The 18,525-nt window shown below is 39.4% G+C and overlaps 1 protein-coding gene across 1 annotated transcript in view; it reads right to left on the reverse strand.

Moving 5' to 3' along the window:
* Positions 1 to 18,525, reverse strand: part of LOC110000752 (complement C3) — a 33,262-nt gene that overhangs the window by 12,010 nt on the left and 2,727 nt on the right. The window contains exons 4-28 of the mRNA XM_020656104.3: positions 17,835 to 17,929; positions 17,354 to 17,442; positions 15,459 to 15,541; positions 15,240 to 15,327; positions 13,779 to 13,881; positions 12,504 to 12,624; positions 12,172 to 12,287; positions 11,687 to 11,833; positions 10,998 to 11,097; positions 9,592 to 9,686; positions 9,305 to 9,496; positions 9,000 to 9,155; positions 8,711 to 8,840; positions 7,336 to 7,404; positions 5,074 to 5,271; positions 4,857 to 4,977; positions 4,654 to 4,742; positions 4,403 to 4,542; positions 3,913 to 4,125; positions 2,484 to 2,547; positions 2,299 to 2,388; positions 1,980 to 2,186; positions 790 to 865; positions 531 to 690; positions 302 to 397 (exon numbers count right to left, since the gene is read on the reverse strand). Coding sequence (XP_020511760.1) covers positions 302 to 397; positions 531 to 690; positions 790 to 865; positions 1,980 to 2,186; positions 2,299 to 2,388; positions 2,484 to 2,547; positions 3,913 to 4,125; positions 4,403 to 4,542; positions 4,654 to 4,742; positions 4,857 to 4,977; positions 5,074 to 5,271; positions 7,336 to 7,404; positions 8,711 to 8,840; positions 9,000 to 9,155; positions 9,305 to 9,496; positions 9,592 to 9,686; positions 10,998 to 11,097; positions 11,687 to 11,833; positions 12,172 to 12,287; positions 12,504 to 12,624; positions 13,779 to 13,881; positions 15,240 to 15,327; positions 15,459 to 15,541; positions 17,354 to 17,442; positions 17,835 to 17,929 — 3,038 coding nt within the window. The remainder of the gene's footprint in view (positions 1 to 301; positions 398 to 530; positions 691 to 789; positions 866 to 1,979; positions 2,187 to 2,298; positions 2,389 to 2,483; positions 2,548 to 3,912; positions 4,126 to 4,402; positions 4,543 to 4,653; positions 4,743 to 4,856; positions 4,978 to 5,073; positions 5,272 to 7,335; positions 7,405 to 8,710; positions 8,841 to 8,999; positions 9,156 to 9,304; positions 9,497 to 9,591; positions 9,687 to 10,997; positions 11,098 to 11,686; positions 11,834 to 12,171; positions 12,288 to 12,503; positions 12,625 to 13,778; positions 13,882 to 15,239; positions 15,328 to 15,458; positions 15,542 to 17,353; positions 17,443 to 17,834; positions 17,930 to 18,525) is intronic.

Raw genomic sequence — 18,525 nt, forward strand, 5'->3', positions numbered from 1 at the left:
TAAGTTAATAGACGTTGTTTGTTTGTCTGTGGTCTGACCCGCACACAATGGGCCATCAGTGTAATGTTGTTATAAGGTCACATTAATGCAGTCTTAATGAGTAAGAAAAATTCTATCATAGAATAAATTGTTTTTCTAGAGTCTAGAACAGAAATAATTTAAAGATGTGGTTAAACTTAAATGAGAATGTGGATCAGTCAGTCATCTATAGGCAACGTCTGACCAATCAGGCTCGACTATGTAAATGCTTAGTCAGGGACAGGCCTAGAAGAAATACAATGTATGGCTGTGCTGTACTCACATTAACAGTGTCAGAACACAGTGAACGGGACTCCTGCATGGCGATGAGGCAGAAGGCCGTCATGGAGGCGTCAGAATCCGTGCCACGCACGTCACCCTACATGTGCACACATTCACAAAAACATTTTTTAAATGCATGTTCAATATCAGTCAGTGAGGTAAAGCATGATTTTTTTATCTCCGTTTTTTAGCATCAAAATGAGAAAAAGTATGTTCGTGAATTCACGCACAATCATCTCTCCATGGGACACCCTTCCAACTTCTTTAAACATGCCGTCTGGCTGCTGTGCGTTGAGAATCAGAAACTTGATAGCGTCACAGATCACATAGTTTTCCACCGCCACCAGATTGTTTGCCATGGCCAACACCTTGGCAACATAGGCTGTCAACCTTTCGAAAGGGCAGAAGAGCAACATATTAGTCAGAAGCCGTTCAGAAAAAGTCAGAAGTTAGAAGATGTACAAGTTCATGGATGTTTGAATGCCTCACCAGGTGCTGCTTTGGTGATTGGCCCACACAGCAAAAGAGCCTTCAGGTTTACGATAGGTCAGTTGTTTCTGATAGCCTACACAAACGCACACAAAAAAAGAAAACGTTTTTCTCACAAACAAACAACTCTTGACTGAGCCTTGTTCCTTTGCTGCTTGTTGAAGTCTTAAAACATGTTTTCCTTTGTAGCATTATATTGTTCTGATGGCACATGTTATGTTGTAAAGAGTTCTTTAATAATAATGTGAAAACAATAAAAATGGACAGTAAAATATCTCGCCTCAAGTGAAGCTAAAAAACATATAGAGTTCCCCCTCTTGATTGGCTGCAGAATAGTTCATCAATCCTGCCTTGTAAATGGTTAATGGACTTGAGTAGTCGTCCCTCAACCGCAAGGTCAAGGGTTCAAGCTCCTGCAGCAACATGTCATATGTAAGACACTCAACCCTGAATGAAATGCGGGTGAATGGGATTAGTTACTTCTGATGGTCACTGTACATAGCAACTTCTGCCATCAGTGTGTGAAGTAACTCATCCCGTTCATACACATTCATACACCGCTGCAGAAATTGAGGAGCAACCTGGGAACAACTTGGGGTTCAGTGCCCCCAAGGACACATCGACATGTAGCTGCAGGAGCTGGGGATTGAACCCTCAACCTTCTGGTTGAGAGACTATCAACTGAGCCACAGCCGCACCTCCTCCAGGTTAACAGATGGAACATGGCTCAAACTTTAATATCAAAACACATAACTGAATACATTTTTTCACGATAGTTATCACACTGGTTTGTGTGTTAATTTTTTTTTTTAACAAGTTATTTGATGCAATAAAAAGGTGTAAACGTCATGATTGAGAGCTCTGTTGAAACATGCGGCTCCTGCTGCTCTGTGTAGAGCAGAAGAGCAGAAACAGTGTGAGAAAATGTGAAACATCCCTCACACAACAACACACAAAAGTCAATGAATTTCTATCACTGCGAGTGTCTGCTTCAAACTCACATGAATCTGTGATGCTGAGGGGCTGTACCCACCTGAGGGATCTTTGCCATTTTATCAGTTAGTTTAATCTCGTTGTCCTGGTTTGGAGCCTTAGGTCAGAGTTCTTTCTAAAACCCTTCTGCCTAGTCAGGAACTTGCATCTTTTGAATTTCTAGTCTCTGAGCTCATAAAAACATCCATTCTGCCTACCAAACGTGATGTGTTGGAGAGCTTCGTTACGTTTCTGGAAGCCCACAGTTTCCCACTGGTTGGTTTTGTCCAGGTATGTGGTGGCTATGACGGGCAGGGTCATGTGGATCATGTTCTGCTCTCCACAGCCAGAGGGCTGATAGATCAGAGTCCCCATTGAGTTCCCACTAATGGCGTTTTCCACCAGTGCAGAAACTTCTTCTCTTCCTGTTTGCACACACACACACACATACACGCACAAAACACATAATAATTTAATCTCACAAAAACGCAGATACAGGCACTGTATCACATGTCCAAATACAAGACTGTACCTTACCTGTCACAGAGATCTGAGAGCTAGTCGGTGCGTTTGGAACCAAATCCTTCTTAGGAATCCCACTGTTCAATATTACTTCCTGTTTGCCATCTAAAGATGAAACAGTGTTGGGTGATCAGTAATCATTTTAAGAAGGCACAGCAGTAAATAACTGCATTATGTAGCTATTTAAATGGTCAACTCACCTACACCTTTAGTTGTTGGGTCTAGAGTTACAGTCTGAGGAGATTTGACAAGTACACCTTCAGGCTGGAAAGACAATAATAAGGTCACACATTATACATCATACTGAGTATTTGTAATATACTGTAAGTGATGAAATGCAATGCTGCTCGCCTTTTCAATTATCTCTGGTGGTCTGATTCTCTTTTGTATTTACATTGCTACAATAACAGTCACAGATTTGCATGATTTAGACAAATGTTTTTCTGACATATCCGCCGCCAGCACCGAGGGGCCACGCGGCCTCGGGTGCGGGGATCTCAAACCGGTAATGATCCTTCCGCAGGTTCACCTACGGAAACCTTGTTACGACTTTTACTTCCTCTAGATAGTCAAGTTTGATCGTCTTCTCGGCACTCAATGTGACTGGGCAGATTTTTTTCTTATTTATTACTGCTGTAAGATCACCAGGGTGCGGTTTGGTCTATATATCCCAAAATGTGTGTTTTGTGGATGTTGTAATTGCATTGGACTACACATAGCATTGAAATAAAGGCATATATTCTCATTATAACGTCGTGTAGCGGACTCTGTTGCTTTGGCCGCTACTTCCTCTTTGTTTTTTTACGTCACGTTTTGTACAATACTGTGTACATCATTTAAGCACGGAGTCAAGGAACTACCCATCCCACAATCCATTGTGAATGAGATCGTTTCTTCTTCTTTTTTTTTAAGATTTCTTTTTGGGCTTTTTGGGCCCTTAACTGAGAGACAGGACAGAGGATAGAGTTGGAAATCAGGGAGAGAGTGGGGAAGCTCAGAGGCCGGAGTTGAACCCGGACTGCCCGCCTGGAGGAGCTCAGCCTCCATACATGGGGCCACCAGCGCCCCAAGATCGTTTCTTCTTAAGAGTAACTTTTGAGGTGTTATATTGTTTACACTGTTAATACAAGTGTTGTACTATCCTTTAGTTTGTGTTGTATAAATATAAACTACATTCACTGCAGCGTGACAAGTACATTTCGTGTACGGGAAACAGGGAAACATTGCCATGTTTTTTTGCCACAGCAAGCTCAACCAATCAGAGACGTCGCTGTGACACTAGATCGTGGGTAGTGTAGTTCTATGGCCTGATATTGCGAATAAATCTTTTTTTTCTTAAAGGTTAATATACTAACTCGTGTCTCCTACAGGAGCATATACCATCGTTTTATACTCGGATAGCTCGTGGTAAGTCTACCTTGGATAGTTATGACATTATGGCTAATAATCAAATCCGCTATGGAGAAAGTGAATGGGATTTTTACTTCCGGCACAACACTGCTGAGCCCTATTTCTTACCGCTATATTATGTTTAAAAGCAACGGTAACAACCAAATTTCCCCGGGGATTAATAAAGTGTTTCTGATTCTGATTCTGAAAGAGACGCATGGGATGTGATGTGTTTCTTACCACGACACGTAACTTCCTCATGATTCCATCATTGAGGGACGAGTCTTTCACAGCTGCTTTGACCTCGATCCCGTACAATCCTTCCTTCATGGGAATAATGATGAAGGGTACTGATCGTGTACTCTGAGGATAAACTGTGACCTCCTGACGATACCGTCCGTGTTTGGAGGCTGAACTGCACACATTCTCCTCCTCAATCAGATCCACACGCACCTTTAAAAAAAATAACACAAAACAGAAACAAGACAAGATTTGATGGACGACATTGCTGATTTACATTAAGTTCAATGTAAAGCCCTTGGCCGAAAGAAACCAACAACTTGACGGGTTCTGGGTCAAAGTTGTGCTTTGCTGAACTTTTAGTTCTAATCACTCTGAGGAACATTTTGACCAACATGTGTGCAGCTTTTGTTTTGCATGCTTCTTATAAAAACATCACAATCTCCTCGGCTCTGTCCTGATTAATTGGAGCTGAGTAACACAGACTTACTGTGGCAGTATCTGGGCTGTAGTTGTGGAGGATTGCTTTGACCTCCAGCTGCTCTCCTCGGACGGCAGAATAGGGCAGCCTGAGGTCAATGAAGAAATCTTTCCGTACAATTACTTCAAAAGGCTCACCAACGCAGATTCCTTAAATATGAGGAGAGGATAAAAGACCATGATGAAAGAGAGACAAAAAGGTGGATTAGTTTTGGTCAAAGAGGCACACATAGAAATAAAGACGAGTCACTTAATCCTCACCGTGAGTTTTGGACAGACTGATGCCGGTGAACTGCCAGGTTGTGATTGAATCTTGCAAAGGAACATTTTTCACAGATGATGTGGTGTCACTGAAAAGAGGAAACATTTTCATACTTTTAAGAGATACGAGGTCGCTTCAAAAACTTGGTGATGTTATTAATGACTTCAAGTGTGATTATTGTGTGTAGAGATGTCTGACTCACCAGTTAGGGTTTTGTCTTGGGCAAGCAGGAAGATTGATATCCAACCAAAGCCAACTCTCAGGGAACTTGGTGCGAGACACAATTTCATTGCTATCCATGTAGCTGTTGTCATCCTCCTCACCTAAAGAGTGATTAAAGAGTTCAATGAGCACTATGTTCAGCATGATTATGATATAAAACACCCCAGGGTGTCCCGTCTATTGTCCCTGTCTCTTACTTCGAGCCAGTTGGAGGTTGTCTTCTTTCCTCTCTGTCTGCTGGTTTTCCATCTCCCTGCAGCAGTGCAGGAAGGCATCGACACACGTTTGACCGTCCACAATGTACTCACTGCGCACCTCACAGCTGTAGGAAACAGGGAGGTCTGTCAAGCCATCCCGACAACATTGGCGTTGTAGTTCGTCTTTGTATTGGCTCACTGGATAAAAAGGGGAGTAGAGTAGAGTCATGGGTGGAAAGGCCTGGAATACATTGTTAATTTGGCAGCCCCACTTTCTCTCTATCTCTCTATCTCTGACTCTAGCCACTGTCCTGTCTGTTAATAAATGCATAAAAAGCCCCAAGATACATTTTAAAGATTTAGTCATTCTTACCCTTAATGGTTTGAGTCCAGTGTCGGTCGACGAAAACCAAAACATTTGAGCCCCGTTTTAGTCAATAAGAATTACATTACATTACAAATTTTGCTTTTAATCCAAACATTTTCTCTCTTTAACTTTACAGGTTTCAGTCATTGGTATCAGGACGACAGGTCGTGTTAACTGTTTTTCTCTAAACCCGTAAAAAAACATGAAGAACCTTAAACAACTCAAGCAAAAAACATAAACACGTCTTGCAACAAAATTCAGCTGTTAAATTCATTTAATTGTTAAACACTCACGGAAAACATAATACTGCACTACTAAAACAATACTTAAACAACTTAAACATTATGGTGATAATATTTATCCACTTTGAATTAACCTATAGTGGAGAACTATCACTGTGTACTAAGAGTACTTTTAGTACTGCCACTGTTATACATTTGAGCAGAGAAGAGCTACAGGTTTAACATTTCAAACAGCTTCTGTGTACATCTCCAGAGAGGGAAGTCTCAGCATTATAAAGTCACTAATAGTCACTAAGTTACCGTTGTGTTTCTCACTGCAGTTTACCTCCTACCGCAAGCTAACGCTAAGCTAGCGCTGGCTAAACTGCATGATGCCACACGTGAACTACAAAATGACCATCCAGACGGCGTGATTATAATAGCAGGGGACTTTAATCATGCTAACCTCAAGACTGTGCTCCCAAAATTCCTGCAGTTTATTGATTTCCCAACCAGAGGAAATTATATTTTGGACCATGTATAGTGCAACATAGCGAGGGGTTACAAAGTGTTTGTGTGTCCCACCATCTTGGCCGGTCTGACCACATCTATGACCCCTGCATACAGACCTCTCATCTCAAGGATTAAGCCCACAGTTCGCACCATCAGGGTCTTGCCTGAAGGAACCATGGCCAGACTACAGGATTGCTTCAATGAGACGGACTGGGATCTCTTCAAACAGACTGCCACACACAACAACCACACAGACCTAAACACCTTTGCCCCATCTGTGCTGCACTACATCACCTTCTGTATGGACAGTGTAACCACAGAGAGGAACATACGCTCACTCCCCAAACACAAACCGTAGATGAACGCAGCTGTGGTTAGTCTGTTGAAGGCTCGTGATGCTGCTTTCCACACAAGGGGGTCACCCCCCACTGACTCTCTGCATCATAGAAGCCCCATCCTCCCTTATCTTATCTTATCTTAAAATTATGATACAAACAACTCACTCACAGATTGGGCAGGTTGTCGTTAGCTCTCGTTATTGCACAAGCTCATGCTCTCTCTGTCACTCTGCTTCACACACACACATTCATACACACACACACACCTAACATCTCTCTCCTCTCTACTGCTTGTATTTTGACGATGCATTCGACGCACAGTGGGGAATAATAACTGCCCACCGCTTACATTTTGTTAGTTTTGTTTTATCACATTAACATAAACGAAACACACGTGTCGTCAGGGTTTTTATGATCAAAGATCTATTGCTAGCTTGTAAACATCTTCTCCTATTTATAGAAAAACAGTCATTGACAAACATTTGTTGTTGTATATTTAGTTAACGAAATGAACACTGTTGGAATACAGTGCCCCATGTCCTTAAAAAATCAATGATTTTAAGCAATATAGAAAGTTAAAACAGTCAACAGTCTTGTATTAAGTAATGACAGAACAGGCATAGGTAGATGCAAACTGTTTATAAAAGCCTATCCTACATGGATGTAATACCATGCATCAAGTAAATAAAGTTTAAAAGTAAAAAGAGGGTCAGCTCACTTTTGTATAGTATACTAGTATACTCATCACCACAAGATGTTAGACCAGTTTGCAGAGTGTGACTGAATTTGGGGCTATGTAGTACTTAAAGGTGTTGATTCTTACCTAAGGTGGTTGTGACTTCCGTTATAGAAGTGGCTCTTCTCCTCCTGCTGGGGGCGGGACATTTTAATTCTGGAAACACAGCATAGACAATTTCTTAAAAGGTGCACATTGCAATATTTAAGAAATTAGTATATAATTATGTTCTGAGGTCTGTGTTCACACTGATGGGATGGTGGTTCCTTCAGCTTGTTTATCTTTCAATCAGAGGCTCAAAAATGTTCCATAGACATTTTTTTCCCACCCAAACCCATATCGGGACTATGGGTTTGAAGAATCCCTGTTCAACCGTTAGCCCTGCCACCTCGGGTAAACGGCCCCATCCACTCAGATGATGTGTATGTAGAAGCAGAATGGCGGAGTATCATTTCAAGATGTGAAGGATTATAGGGAACAGTAAGGTTATTCTTCTCCTTCTTTTTCCTTTCTGTTCTGTAAATTACTCTGGACTGGTTTTCATGGGGGCTATGGAATGGGTTTAAGATGTGTTGATCTGTGTTGTCCGATAAACACACCATTACTGAAGTGCGCACAGAGCGGGTGTTGTGTTTAAATGATGTAGTAAGAATTAAATGAAGTGACAGCTGAGAGAGGACCCGTTTGGACGCAGACTTGTAAGCTACTGGACTTGACAGCCGACCCACACCTATGAGTTTGTTTGAAACCAGCCCTGTATCTTCATTTGTGATCCAACTACAACAAAAATTTAACTCATAGACGAAGCTCGCCGAAATGCCGTCCAGTGCGAGCAAGGCCGCCGGTGGCCCAGCAGACCGGCTTGTAGGCGAGCTGACCCAGCCTTATGTTTTCTCTGTTGTGAGATCCAGTCATTTCTGTCACTGCCATTTCTTGACTTTCCTTCACACTTCAGGTTAGGGCTAGCTTTTTGTTTTATTTACGTGTAGCCGGTGCTTCACTCACTCGTAACACAAGGGAACAACTGAAGGAGTACCAACTGATTTTCCAAATAGAAGAAAAGACTCTGTTTGGACTAAAATACTTCAAAGAAATAAGAACTGAATTGACTTTGTGCTGCATGTCAGAAGTGAGATATGGACGGGAGGTGGTGCACTAAGAGAGTTTTGGAGTTTTGTTCTGAGAGACTGGTGCTGAAGTGAGACTTCTACTGGATCGAAAGCTGCATATTATACCCTAAAACCCAATAAAGTTTTGCCAACTTATTCCTGCATGTTATTAAGGACGTAATACTCTTAAATCAAAATAAGGTCACTCAACAAAGTTGGACGCATTGCCCTTCTTGTGCACTTATTGATGATTTCACAACCACTTGTCCTGAGTGGTTCTTCATATGTTCCCTTCTGTACATAAAAGACCAAAGAAGGTACATTGAGTGAAGGGTAGAGCAGAGTCTTGGTACCTTGTCTGTAGGGAGTCCCAGAAGCAGCGTTGGACTCAAACAACAGCCCTGCATCATAGAACACACCCATACCGTCTTTTCCTCCACCTGGTGTGCAGCCTGTGTCAGATTTCTCTACAATGTCCCACACCTGCAGGAGAAGGTGATTCACACACAGCAAAACAAACAGCAAAGGCTCAGATATGTGTCACATGTCTGGCTTACAAAATGAATACTTTCTATGTGTGTAATTTGTATCTTTAACAATTTAACCTCAAACAAACATTTTAAAAGACAAAAGTAAAATTGCCTTCTTCTGGGTGAGGCGGTGCTTGTTGTTCAGGACATAGACGCCTTTGTCCACTGCCACCAGTCCCACTTTGGCCTCTGGGTCTCCTGTTACCTTCAGACCAAACATCCTGCGAGGCTCAAAGGATGGAGCGGGTCTCGATGATTCCAGCCTCAGCTAAACGTGAAGGAGATGTCAGTGAGATCTGAAGTTTCTTATCAGTTTAATGAGAGCTATTCATTTTGAAAATTCCCTAGAAATATGCATTCATGTTAATCAGTTTGTGTGTGGGTGTGCTGTGGCACATTGCTACATGTGGGTCTCACCGAGCCCATGCAGGAGTCCTTGACATCCACCCAAACAGAGTCGGACACCACTTCATTATCATTTGTGTGGTAGTAGGCTATGATGCGGAACGATGGCAGCATTTCTTTGGTGATGGGGATTATCAGGGAAATCAGCACCTGACCTTTTGTATGGAATCGGCCATTTTTCACCAGCTGACCTCTGCTGAGGACCTATTGAAACATAGATTCAAACATAAACAATCAGAGTGTGGAAATCAAAAACAACAATAAAACTATCACATGTGCAGATGCAAAACATCTCTTACCAGGTATGTGATATCACTTTGTGCGTTTTCCTGCCGGTTCAGGTTAAGATTAATTTTCAGATTTTCTCCTACTTCCAGCTCAGCTGCATCCACACCTGCAAAAGTGACACACTGATATGACCGACTGTTATGAGTGCCTGACACTGCAAAGATCTGGAGCATTGCTAATGCTTTGTTACTTTGTTACTTTACATGTTCAAAAGGTTCAATTTGGATAAAAATCTGGATCTTTTAATTCAGTCTGGATCCAGCTCTCTGTTGGAGGGATTATCCATGATTCAGGGTTGTGTTATCTGATATTATTCAACAAGGTAATCTTTTTTTTTTGTCTACTGTCACAGAAGTCCCGACCAAGAACAAAATGATGAGGATTTAAAAGAATATAACGCCCAAATACTTTCTTTGTCTCACTTTGGACTGAGAGCCAGAAATGTGTGATTTTAGGACATGACCACATAAGCTGACCATAGGTGCCACAGCTACTTTTACATTTCCGACATAATGATGAGCACATAGGGTCATATTAACATCTGATAGCCGGGGTCACGTGAAGTCTGTGGATCATCTTATATTGAGTTTCATTGTTTTTGCATTTTGTAAAATCTCTCTGCACATCTTATCATCGAGATGGGACCCAAAATCTTCAACCCAGGAAGTTCTGCTACTAATAGTAGGAATGTTGATAAACATTTGATCATATTAATAACTAAAAGTTTTTTGTTTAAAGACGATGCTTTTAACAATATATTTTCTTTTCCAGCTGAGTCATATGCAATACAGTGGATTTGATATAACTCCTAAACTGTCGATAATGAAAAAACTGTGTTTGAGGAAGATCAAATTCATTCATGAGTTGGGAGAAAGATTTTAAATCTGAAAGGAGATCTCGTATTTGTGAAATACCAGCACTCTTCCATGTTTTAAAACCCCCATCTGAGCAGGACTGTACAAAGTCAGGATTATATGAAATAGGTGCCAACACAGAGTATTGAGTCACAATCCCAAAATGCAAATGAACACGATTCCATGTTTTCAAAGTATTTCTGACAATAAAGTTATCTTTCATTCCTTGTAGTGTTATTGCATTGTTTATGAATGGCATATCGGAAAGAGCAGCTTCACAACCAGTATTTTCCAAATCCAGAAATGTAGAATTGACATAATTGTATTTATCCATTCAGTAATATATGTCATTTTTGAAGCCCAGTGGTAGTCCATCACTTTTGACAGCGCTAACCCCCCTTTGTCCACTGGTAACTGAAGTTTCTCCAATATAAGTCTCGAACGTTTATCTTTCCAAACAAATTTAGTTATCATACTATGTAATGATTTAAAAAATTTAACTCGAATATACATTTCTTCTTTTGAACAACCATGCACTGGTGTTACTTAAGTTTTTTCCTCACCTATGTGGATGTAGTTGTTGCTGTTGGTGGTATACGGTACAGCTGTCATGGTGGCTGTTGCCTGTCTTTCAGGGGAGATACGTGGATCATTGGTTCTTGCCTGCAATTAAAGACAGAGACAGGTTAGTCTACTGAGACTTAAATAGTTGAATAAACCTTTATCTTAGGCTAATATTGCCTGAACTGAAACAGTTTAGCCTAGCAATGTAGTGTGCCCTCATGATGAATAAAGAACATAAATCTAAACAATCCAAAGTATTTTCACACAATAAAGAACAACTAGCTCAACTTAGCGTTCACCGCTAAATGCAAAGTCTTTAAGTCTGCATATGATACAATACATTGTCTGTTACCAACACTGCATACAATAATATTGTTTAATTTAGTGATGTAAAAAGTGAATGATTGATTTATGTATAGGATTAATCTGCTTTAAGTCACATAGAATAAACAGTCAAACTACAACTCAACTGAAGTTATGAATGACTTCAGTTATATACTGTATGCGCCTGCTGTTTTGGTCTGCTTTATGATATCTGTGCTATTTTACACTGCATTATTCTGTGTTTTGCCACCAGGGGGCAGAAAACTGTCAACACTACGTCACACACCTGTAAATAGATATGAAAAATGTGTATTATTTGGACAAACTGGCTTTAAATTAAGAAGGGTTTTATAAAAACTCTTACAGTAATTGACAGACTGCTGGTCCTGGCCTCTGTATTGATGGTTAGCCGTGCCATGCCATTAGCTACGGTGAAGCCCTGCACCTGACCTGGATCGACCACCACTGGAACACCTCTTGCTGGAGTGCCATCAGGATTCACAACTTCAACCTGTCATTTGAAACACAAACAGTTAAATTATAAGAAAACATTTAAATCCCTGTACACATGTATTTGCAGCTGAATGCTCAATATTAAGGTCAGGTACAAGTTCACAAGTGTTTCTCTTTGTAGTCCCAGCAGTCCCAAGATTAAAAAAATAACCAGATTAACCAGAATTATTTGTTATTGAAGAAGAACTTGTGCTTTAAGCTAATAACAATAGAGGATCTTAAAATAACATGTGAATTTTCATACATAAATGTTTTTTTTCAAAAGCCTATTTCTTCGAAAGTAATTGCCACCCTTAAGCTGTCAAAATCATTAAAAACTGGAGGAAAAAAACTTACTGAAACATCAAAGGACATCCCTGGTTTGTAAAACTTGGGCGTTTTCTTGAAGGTGATGGTGTAAGGTGACGTGACAATCTTGATACTTCTCAGCTCTGCCTCCACCATTTCACCACCTGTAAATTGATAAAGAATCACAAATACATGTAGATACTGCGCTTGCAGTTATGTTGCTGCTTGATAAACCGATACAGAAACATGCATCCTTTACATCTTCTGCATCTTAATTAGGAAAATGTAGACATAAATAAAACTTGTTTAAAAACTTAAGAGGCTGAATTAGTAAGAATATAAAATGATCGATCACACAGAACAGAAACAGTCAGTCTCACCGCTCTCTGTAAGCACGCTGACTGCTACAAATATGGAGCTTCCCACAAGTTCCATAATGTTGTTGAAGGTCTGTGTGATGTGCTCTCTCTTCAGAGTAACCAATCCGATACCTCCCTGGATCTAATGTGACAAAATACAGGAATGCATCTTTAAATGTAGTACAGTAATGCAGTGAATACTTGGAGGTACTTCACTAAATTTGAAAATGTAATCCATCAGCATGGCTGTTATGATCACGGTGGCCATAGCTCTGTCCATAGGGACTTGGATTAGGAACCGTAGAAGTAACCAGTTCAAGTCCCGACCACAGTATGGAAGTTGGTGTGATTGCCAAGTCACTTCTCGAAAAACTGCAGAAGTTTTTTATGATTTCAAGTACTGCATATAATGTATGTTTAAGGTCTCATATCATCCTCCCTTTCAACCAGTTTAAATAAGTCTCAGAGGTAGGCCTGGGCGATATGACAAAAAATGTTATCACGATAAAAAATGTCATATCAGTCGATATTGATAATTATCATGATAATTGTCAATTATTATTTATTTCAAATTTTAAACAGAAAATTTTCTCCTGCATGAGCTCAAAGCACGGAGCTGGAAAACACTAATATGACAGTTTGTTGCTGGGGAGTAACACTCACTGGCCCGCTGGGGTCCACACCATGCATAGACAGTTTATACAATTTACAATACGGTCCACACTAACACTCGTTTATGACATTTGGAAATTTATTTCCTTCGGTGTATTCTAACGGGTCATATTGTTTCCAATGGGGGAAAAGTGATTGTTAGCTGTTTTAGCTGCACTTGTCTTCGGCACAGTTTACAGAGCACTTTACTCTGTTTTAAACAGGATGTATTTGTGTCTGAATCTTTAAATACAAATGAGCTGTGTCTGAACACGTCCCTCTGGAAGGGGATGTGGGACGGCCTTATTGTTCACAGTGAGAAGGCAGACTCAGAGGACAGAACAAACACCCAGCTGTGGGAGTGTCCACCACCTGGGGGAGGGGTTACTTCCCTTTGTGATGTCATGAAGGCAAAATCGCCAAACCGCCTGTTTGAGCACACATTTTCTGAAACGTGGAGCAGTCAAAAGATGTAGAGGACAGACTTTCCTCATAATTGGGGGGTTTGTAGACAGACTAGAGACAGCTATCAGTGTTCAAAAAACATGGTAAAGTGTATTTTGTATAGTATGTGACCTTTAAAGCCAAGCAATCTATCAAGCTAAAAAAGAGAAATAAAGCAGTAAAGTAAAGCTGTGTGCTCACCGGCACTCTCTGAAGAGAACTTGGAAAGCTCCTCTTTTGACCATCTTGCATAACACCAAACACCACGTAGGCCGTCCCATCCACGTTTTGACCAAACAGGTACCTAAAACAGAGGGGGAAATAGAAAATGTAGTTGTCAAAATGACATGCAGACAGGCTAAATCAACAACACAACCTTCAATAAAAAAATTTCTCTTCAAATGAATGTAACAAACAAACCTGGGGCCCGTTTCTGAAAGAAGGTTCAACAAACCCTCAGTCTAACCCTGAGCTCTGAGTTGATTTACTCTCAGATGGGAAACTCTGAGTTTTCGGTTCCAGATCAGCAGATTTCAATTTGTTAAATCAACTCTGAGTAGGTAAACTCTGTGTTCAGCGCGTACACCACGACGATACAAAGCCACCATGAATGGAGCCCCGATTCTACTATTCACCATGGCAACAGGTGACAAAAAAGAGATCCTCGTACTTTAACCATCTCTAAATATATCAATATTTTCATGTGGCCATAGGCTACGACGAATACGAACAGGTTTTAAGCATGAAAAAAAGTAACACTGCTGCAGCGGCAAAGGAGAGAAAAGTGGTGTAAGAGAAAACAGCTGCTCGCGTCAGCGCGTAAAGTCTATTAGGCTAATTTAATATTTAATCAGAATTAGGTCTATAATATTGCAGGTCATAACTGGTGGAATGGTATTAAACCTACAGTTTATTTTCATTAAGATGCAATCCAGCAGAAGAAAATCGACTTTAAAACAGCTCAAAATGAAATATAAGAACATAGGCTCATATAGACTATAGATTTAAAGTTAACTTCATTCAGAGTCTATTTGAATGTGTATTAACTTTATCCCCAACATAATCCTGTATTCACACACATAGGCTAAATGTCCTCTCATTTTTATCCTGTTTAGTTAATTAAATAACCCTAATTAAATTAACATCTCCCAACGTTAATTTAGGCTCTAATTCCCTGAGGTGTAATGCAGCCCCTTCATAACGAGGCTCGACTAAAAGACATGCCATGTTCAATAAAATAGTTCGTCTTATACACTGTAGTATTGCCATCCTAACATATCATAAAAAAACAACCTGGATTTTTATTCAGACAAACGTGATACGGACTAAATGAAAGAATGAGGAAATTAAACGAGGTTCTGGCTCTGAAAGAGGAAGGAGACCTAGAGAAACTCGGGGTTCACTGAAGAAAACCTGGTCCCGACCAGGTTAGGTTCACAGACTCAGTTACCATAGTAACTGACTCAGCGCTAAAGTAACCTCTCCCTCTGAAATGGGCTGGAGTTACCCCTCTTTCTAGGGTTTGAGTGACCTCCTCTTCTGAAACGGAATACCCAGAGTTTCCCTCATTTCAGGGTGAACTGATTCAGAGTTTTCATAAAATCTTCTTTCAGAAACGGGCCCCTGGTGTCTAAATCCACAAAACAAAAATCATTTACATACATAGCTTTGATGTCGACAGTGAAATCTAGGTTGTCCACGTAAAAGAAAGGACTCACAGGAATCAGTTTGACCTCGAAACTGGGCAGCACTGAAAAAATCAAAACATTTAAAGCCTATTTATTAATTTAATTTAATAATTAACCTTATTTAACTTAATAACTAGTTTTAAAAAGTATGTAAAGCTGTGTACATAACAGAGGAGATAATTGAAAGGCTCACCATATTCTTTGACCTCAAACTCAGCGGAGTAGCTCTGCTGTGGGTTGCTGTGAAACTTTGCAACCACCTTCCACAGTCCTGGACTACAGCCACCCAAACACAAGAACAAACAGTATATGTCGGTAATCAAGCAAAAACATTCATAACATTGGGAGACTAAAGGTAAAACCTAGAGTATAATTAGTAGGGTCTACTCTGTTCATTTCAACATTAGGATTTAAGATATAATTAGTTAAAACACTATTTAAAGGAATAATTAAACCTTAATCACTTTCTGAATTAAGAAAAAAAGATTATTGCTTGGATCTGTGTGTTAGCCATAAAATATAGTAAGCCATAAAATTTTGAACTTGGTACAAATTCTAGAAATAGGAAAATAATTATGAGCCTAAACAAACGACTCCTGAAGCACCTCTCAAATCTACTTGTTCAGGGTTTCCTCATTTTTTAAAAATCTGTTACAACAAAAATAATAAAACTATTGACTAGGTGTTAAACTGGGCATTCAATGGGATGAGGCACTTCCATAAGTCATCAATGGCTGCCAGTCAAATGCTAACGTGTAACCTTCAGAAGAAGCGAGGCTAGCTGTTTCTTCTTTTATGCTAACTGTCCCCTGAAGCTATACTTAATGGACAGATATGACTGAAGTAAAAATATCACCTGTCTAATCTTTCCAAAAAGAAAACAAGTTACTTAAAAATGTATGGCTTTAAATATAACGGAAACATAAATGTGGAATTAATACACCAAATTGCTTGTTTCAGGTAAATTGCAGGTAAAAAAACAAAACATTTGTCATGGCATTCAGTAATGAGTTCAAACAATACACAAATTCAATTCATTACTATAAAACAGAGAGCAATGAAAACTGTTACAGCTTGAAGTATGTTTACAATCTTACCATATACTTTGAAACTTTCAGCTGTGTAGCCTACATTTATTGTGTGGGAAAATATTTTGTCTTATTGTATACAGATAAATTGTAAATGCTATCTGTTGTTATAAATGGGGGTGGGGTTATCCCTTCCAAACCATGGAGCCCCTGAAGTAATGTGACAATTTTTCTTATCTTGTGCACACAAAAAAATGTATGCAAATGTAGGAATTTTAATGATTCCTCTCGCCAACAATTTTAATTATTAGCCATTTTTTGTCATAATTTGACAATATACATTTCTATTTCATTATTTTATATATGGTTTATATATCATGTTGGCTTTACACTGGGACTAGTATTTTGTGTAGCATGATTACACGCTGGATGAGCCCCTGCAGAATGGGTACGACCCCATTTCATAAAAATGTGGGAAGTGGTGTAAAATATAAATAAAAACAGAATGCGGTTTTCAAAATATTGAAACCCCATGAATAATTTAACACAGCACAAAGACATCATAACAAATGATAAAACTAATATATGTCATTGTTTTTGAAAATGACCTGTCCATTTTTATTTTGATGCTAGCAAAAAATCTCAAACAGCTTGGGACATTGTCATGTCACTCTGTTGCATCAACTTTTAAACTGAAGAGATTAATTTCAGGCATTTTAAAAGTGGAATAATTTACCGTTCAAATCTAGTAACTAATATTTCATAATTTAGTTGACCTAAATCTGTTTCACAAGTTGAAACTCCAGTCGGCTCAATTCAAAAAAGTGTTTAAGTTTCTCCTAATGTAGCCTGCAGTACTTAAATATAGATATTTATAGAGGTTTTAGAAACACTGAGTTAAAACACGTTTTATTTTGCACTGACAAAATAAAGTGATTCAAGGTAAGCCCAAAGTGTTGTTGTTATTAGTCATAATGAAATGTAGGATTACCACTTCACAATTAAATGTACGACAGTAAAACGTGGGAATTTATCGTGTTAATTTAGATATAAGTCATACCTGACAATTTCTGCCAGCTGGTAATCTCCAGAGTGGATCCCTGATTTCAGAGAGACTGGATCAAGTGGTAAAATTATGCCTTCAGGGGTCTAAAAAATAAACAACATTTGGTAACCATTAATTTGAGACATTTAAATGTACAGATTAATACATACATGATGTAACATGAAATAATTATTTTGATTTCGATACATTAGCCTGGTTATTAAGGAGATGGCTTCTTCTTTTTTTAAATAATTGCTTAAATTTAAGGAATTTAAGGAATTATATCAGTGAAGGACAAACCCCAACAACTAGAGGGGGACATGCAATTATGTTTTACTGTATTTGATTGGTCAAATGTTAAAGTGAGATAGACCCCAAACCTGACAAAGACACAAGGCTGGTTGTTTAGTGTCAGTAACAAAGCTGCCATTTACTGATGATATGATAGGCTACTACTGAATTCAAGTTTATGCTGCCCAAAAATAAAATACCATACCACAAACTCAATGGCAATTGAAGCATCAGTTGCGGTATCATCATCCCTCTCTACCGGCTCCATTTTGGGCGTCACTGCAAACATCCTGTAATAAACTAAAAGAGATAGGAAATAAGACGTTAACTTTGGCTCTGAAAGTTGAGTGAGGGTGTTTCTGTTTTTCAAAACTACTTTTCACCACGTCACTAGTGTCTGTAATGCATGAAAAAAATAGACAGTGACCTTGTCCATTGAAAAGATATAAAATAAAGGCAGGGTTGGTCATTTTCGAAAACAAGCATGATTTGAAACTAGGATTCCTTCAGTGCTCCATATGCACTTACCCCCTCCCCTCTGTGCTACCTCAAAAGAAGACCTCAACTCATCGCTTGCATTGTGTAGAAACTACGTTGTCTAATTCATTGGTAACTAAACACTACACTTATATACTTATATATCATAATAGATGTTGAAAAAACGTGACTATTTTACTCAGAAGGGCCAACGACAAACTCCTCTAAAAGTATAAACTTCGTCATCTGTGACACGCTTTTAGTGTAGAGAACTAGCGGGGAGACAGGGAGGCGTGATTGGTTCATCAGATTGGTACCTCGTGGCAGACATTGGTCAAAGTTTTTACAGGCTTACAACTGCTGCAGATGATGGATTTTCTTTGTTCCTTTTTCAGAGCACATGAGTTATTAATTTCTGT

This window comes from Labrus bergylta, chromosome 1 (genome assembly GCF_963930695.1).
Source record: "Labrus bergylta chromosome 1, fLabBer1.1, whole genome shotgun sequence".
Lineage (NCBI taxonomy): Eukaryota > Metazoa > Chordata > Actinopteri > Labriformes > Labridae > Labrus > Labrus bergylta.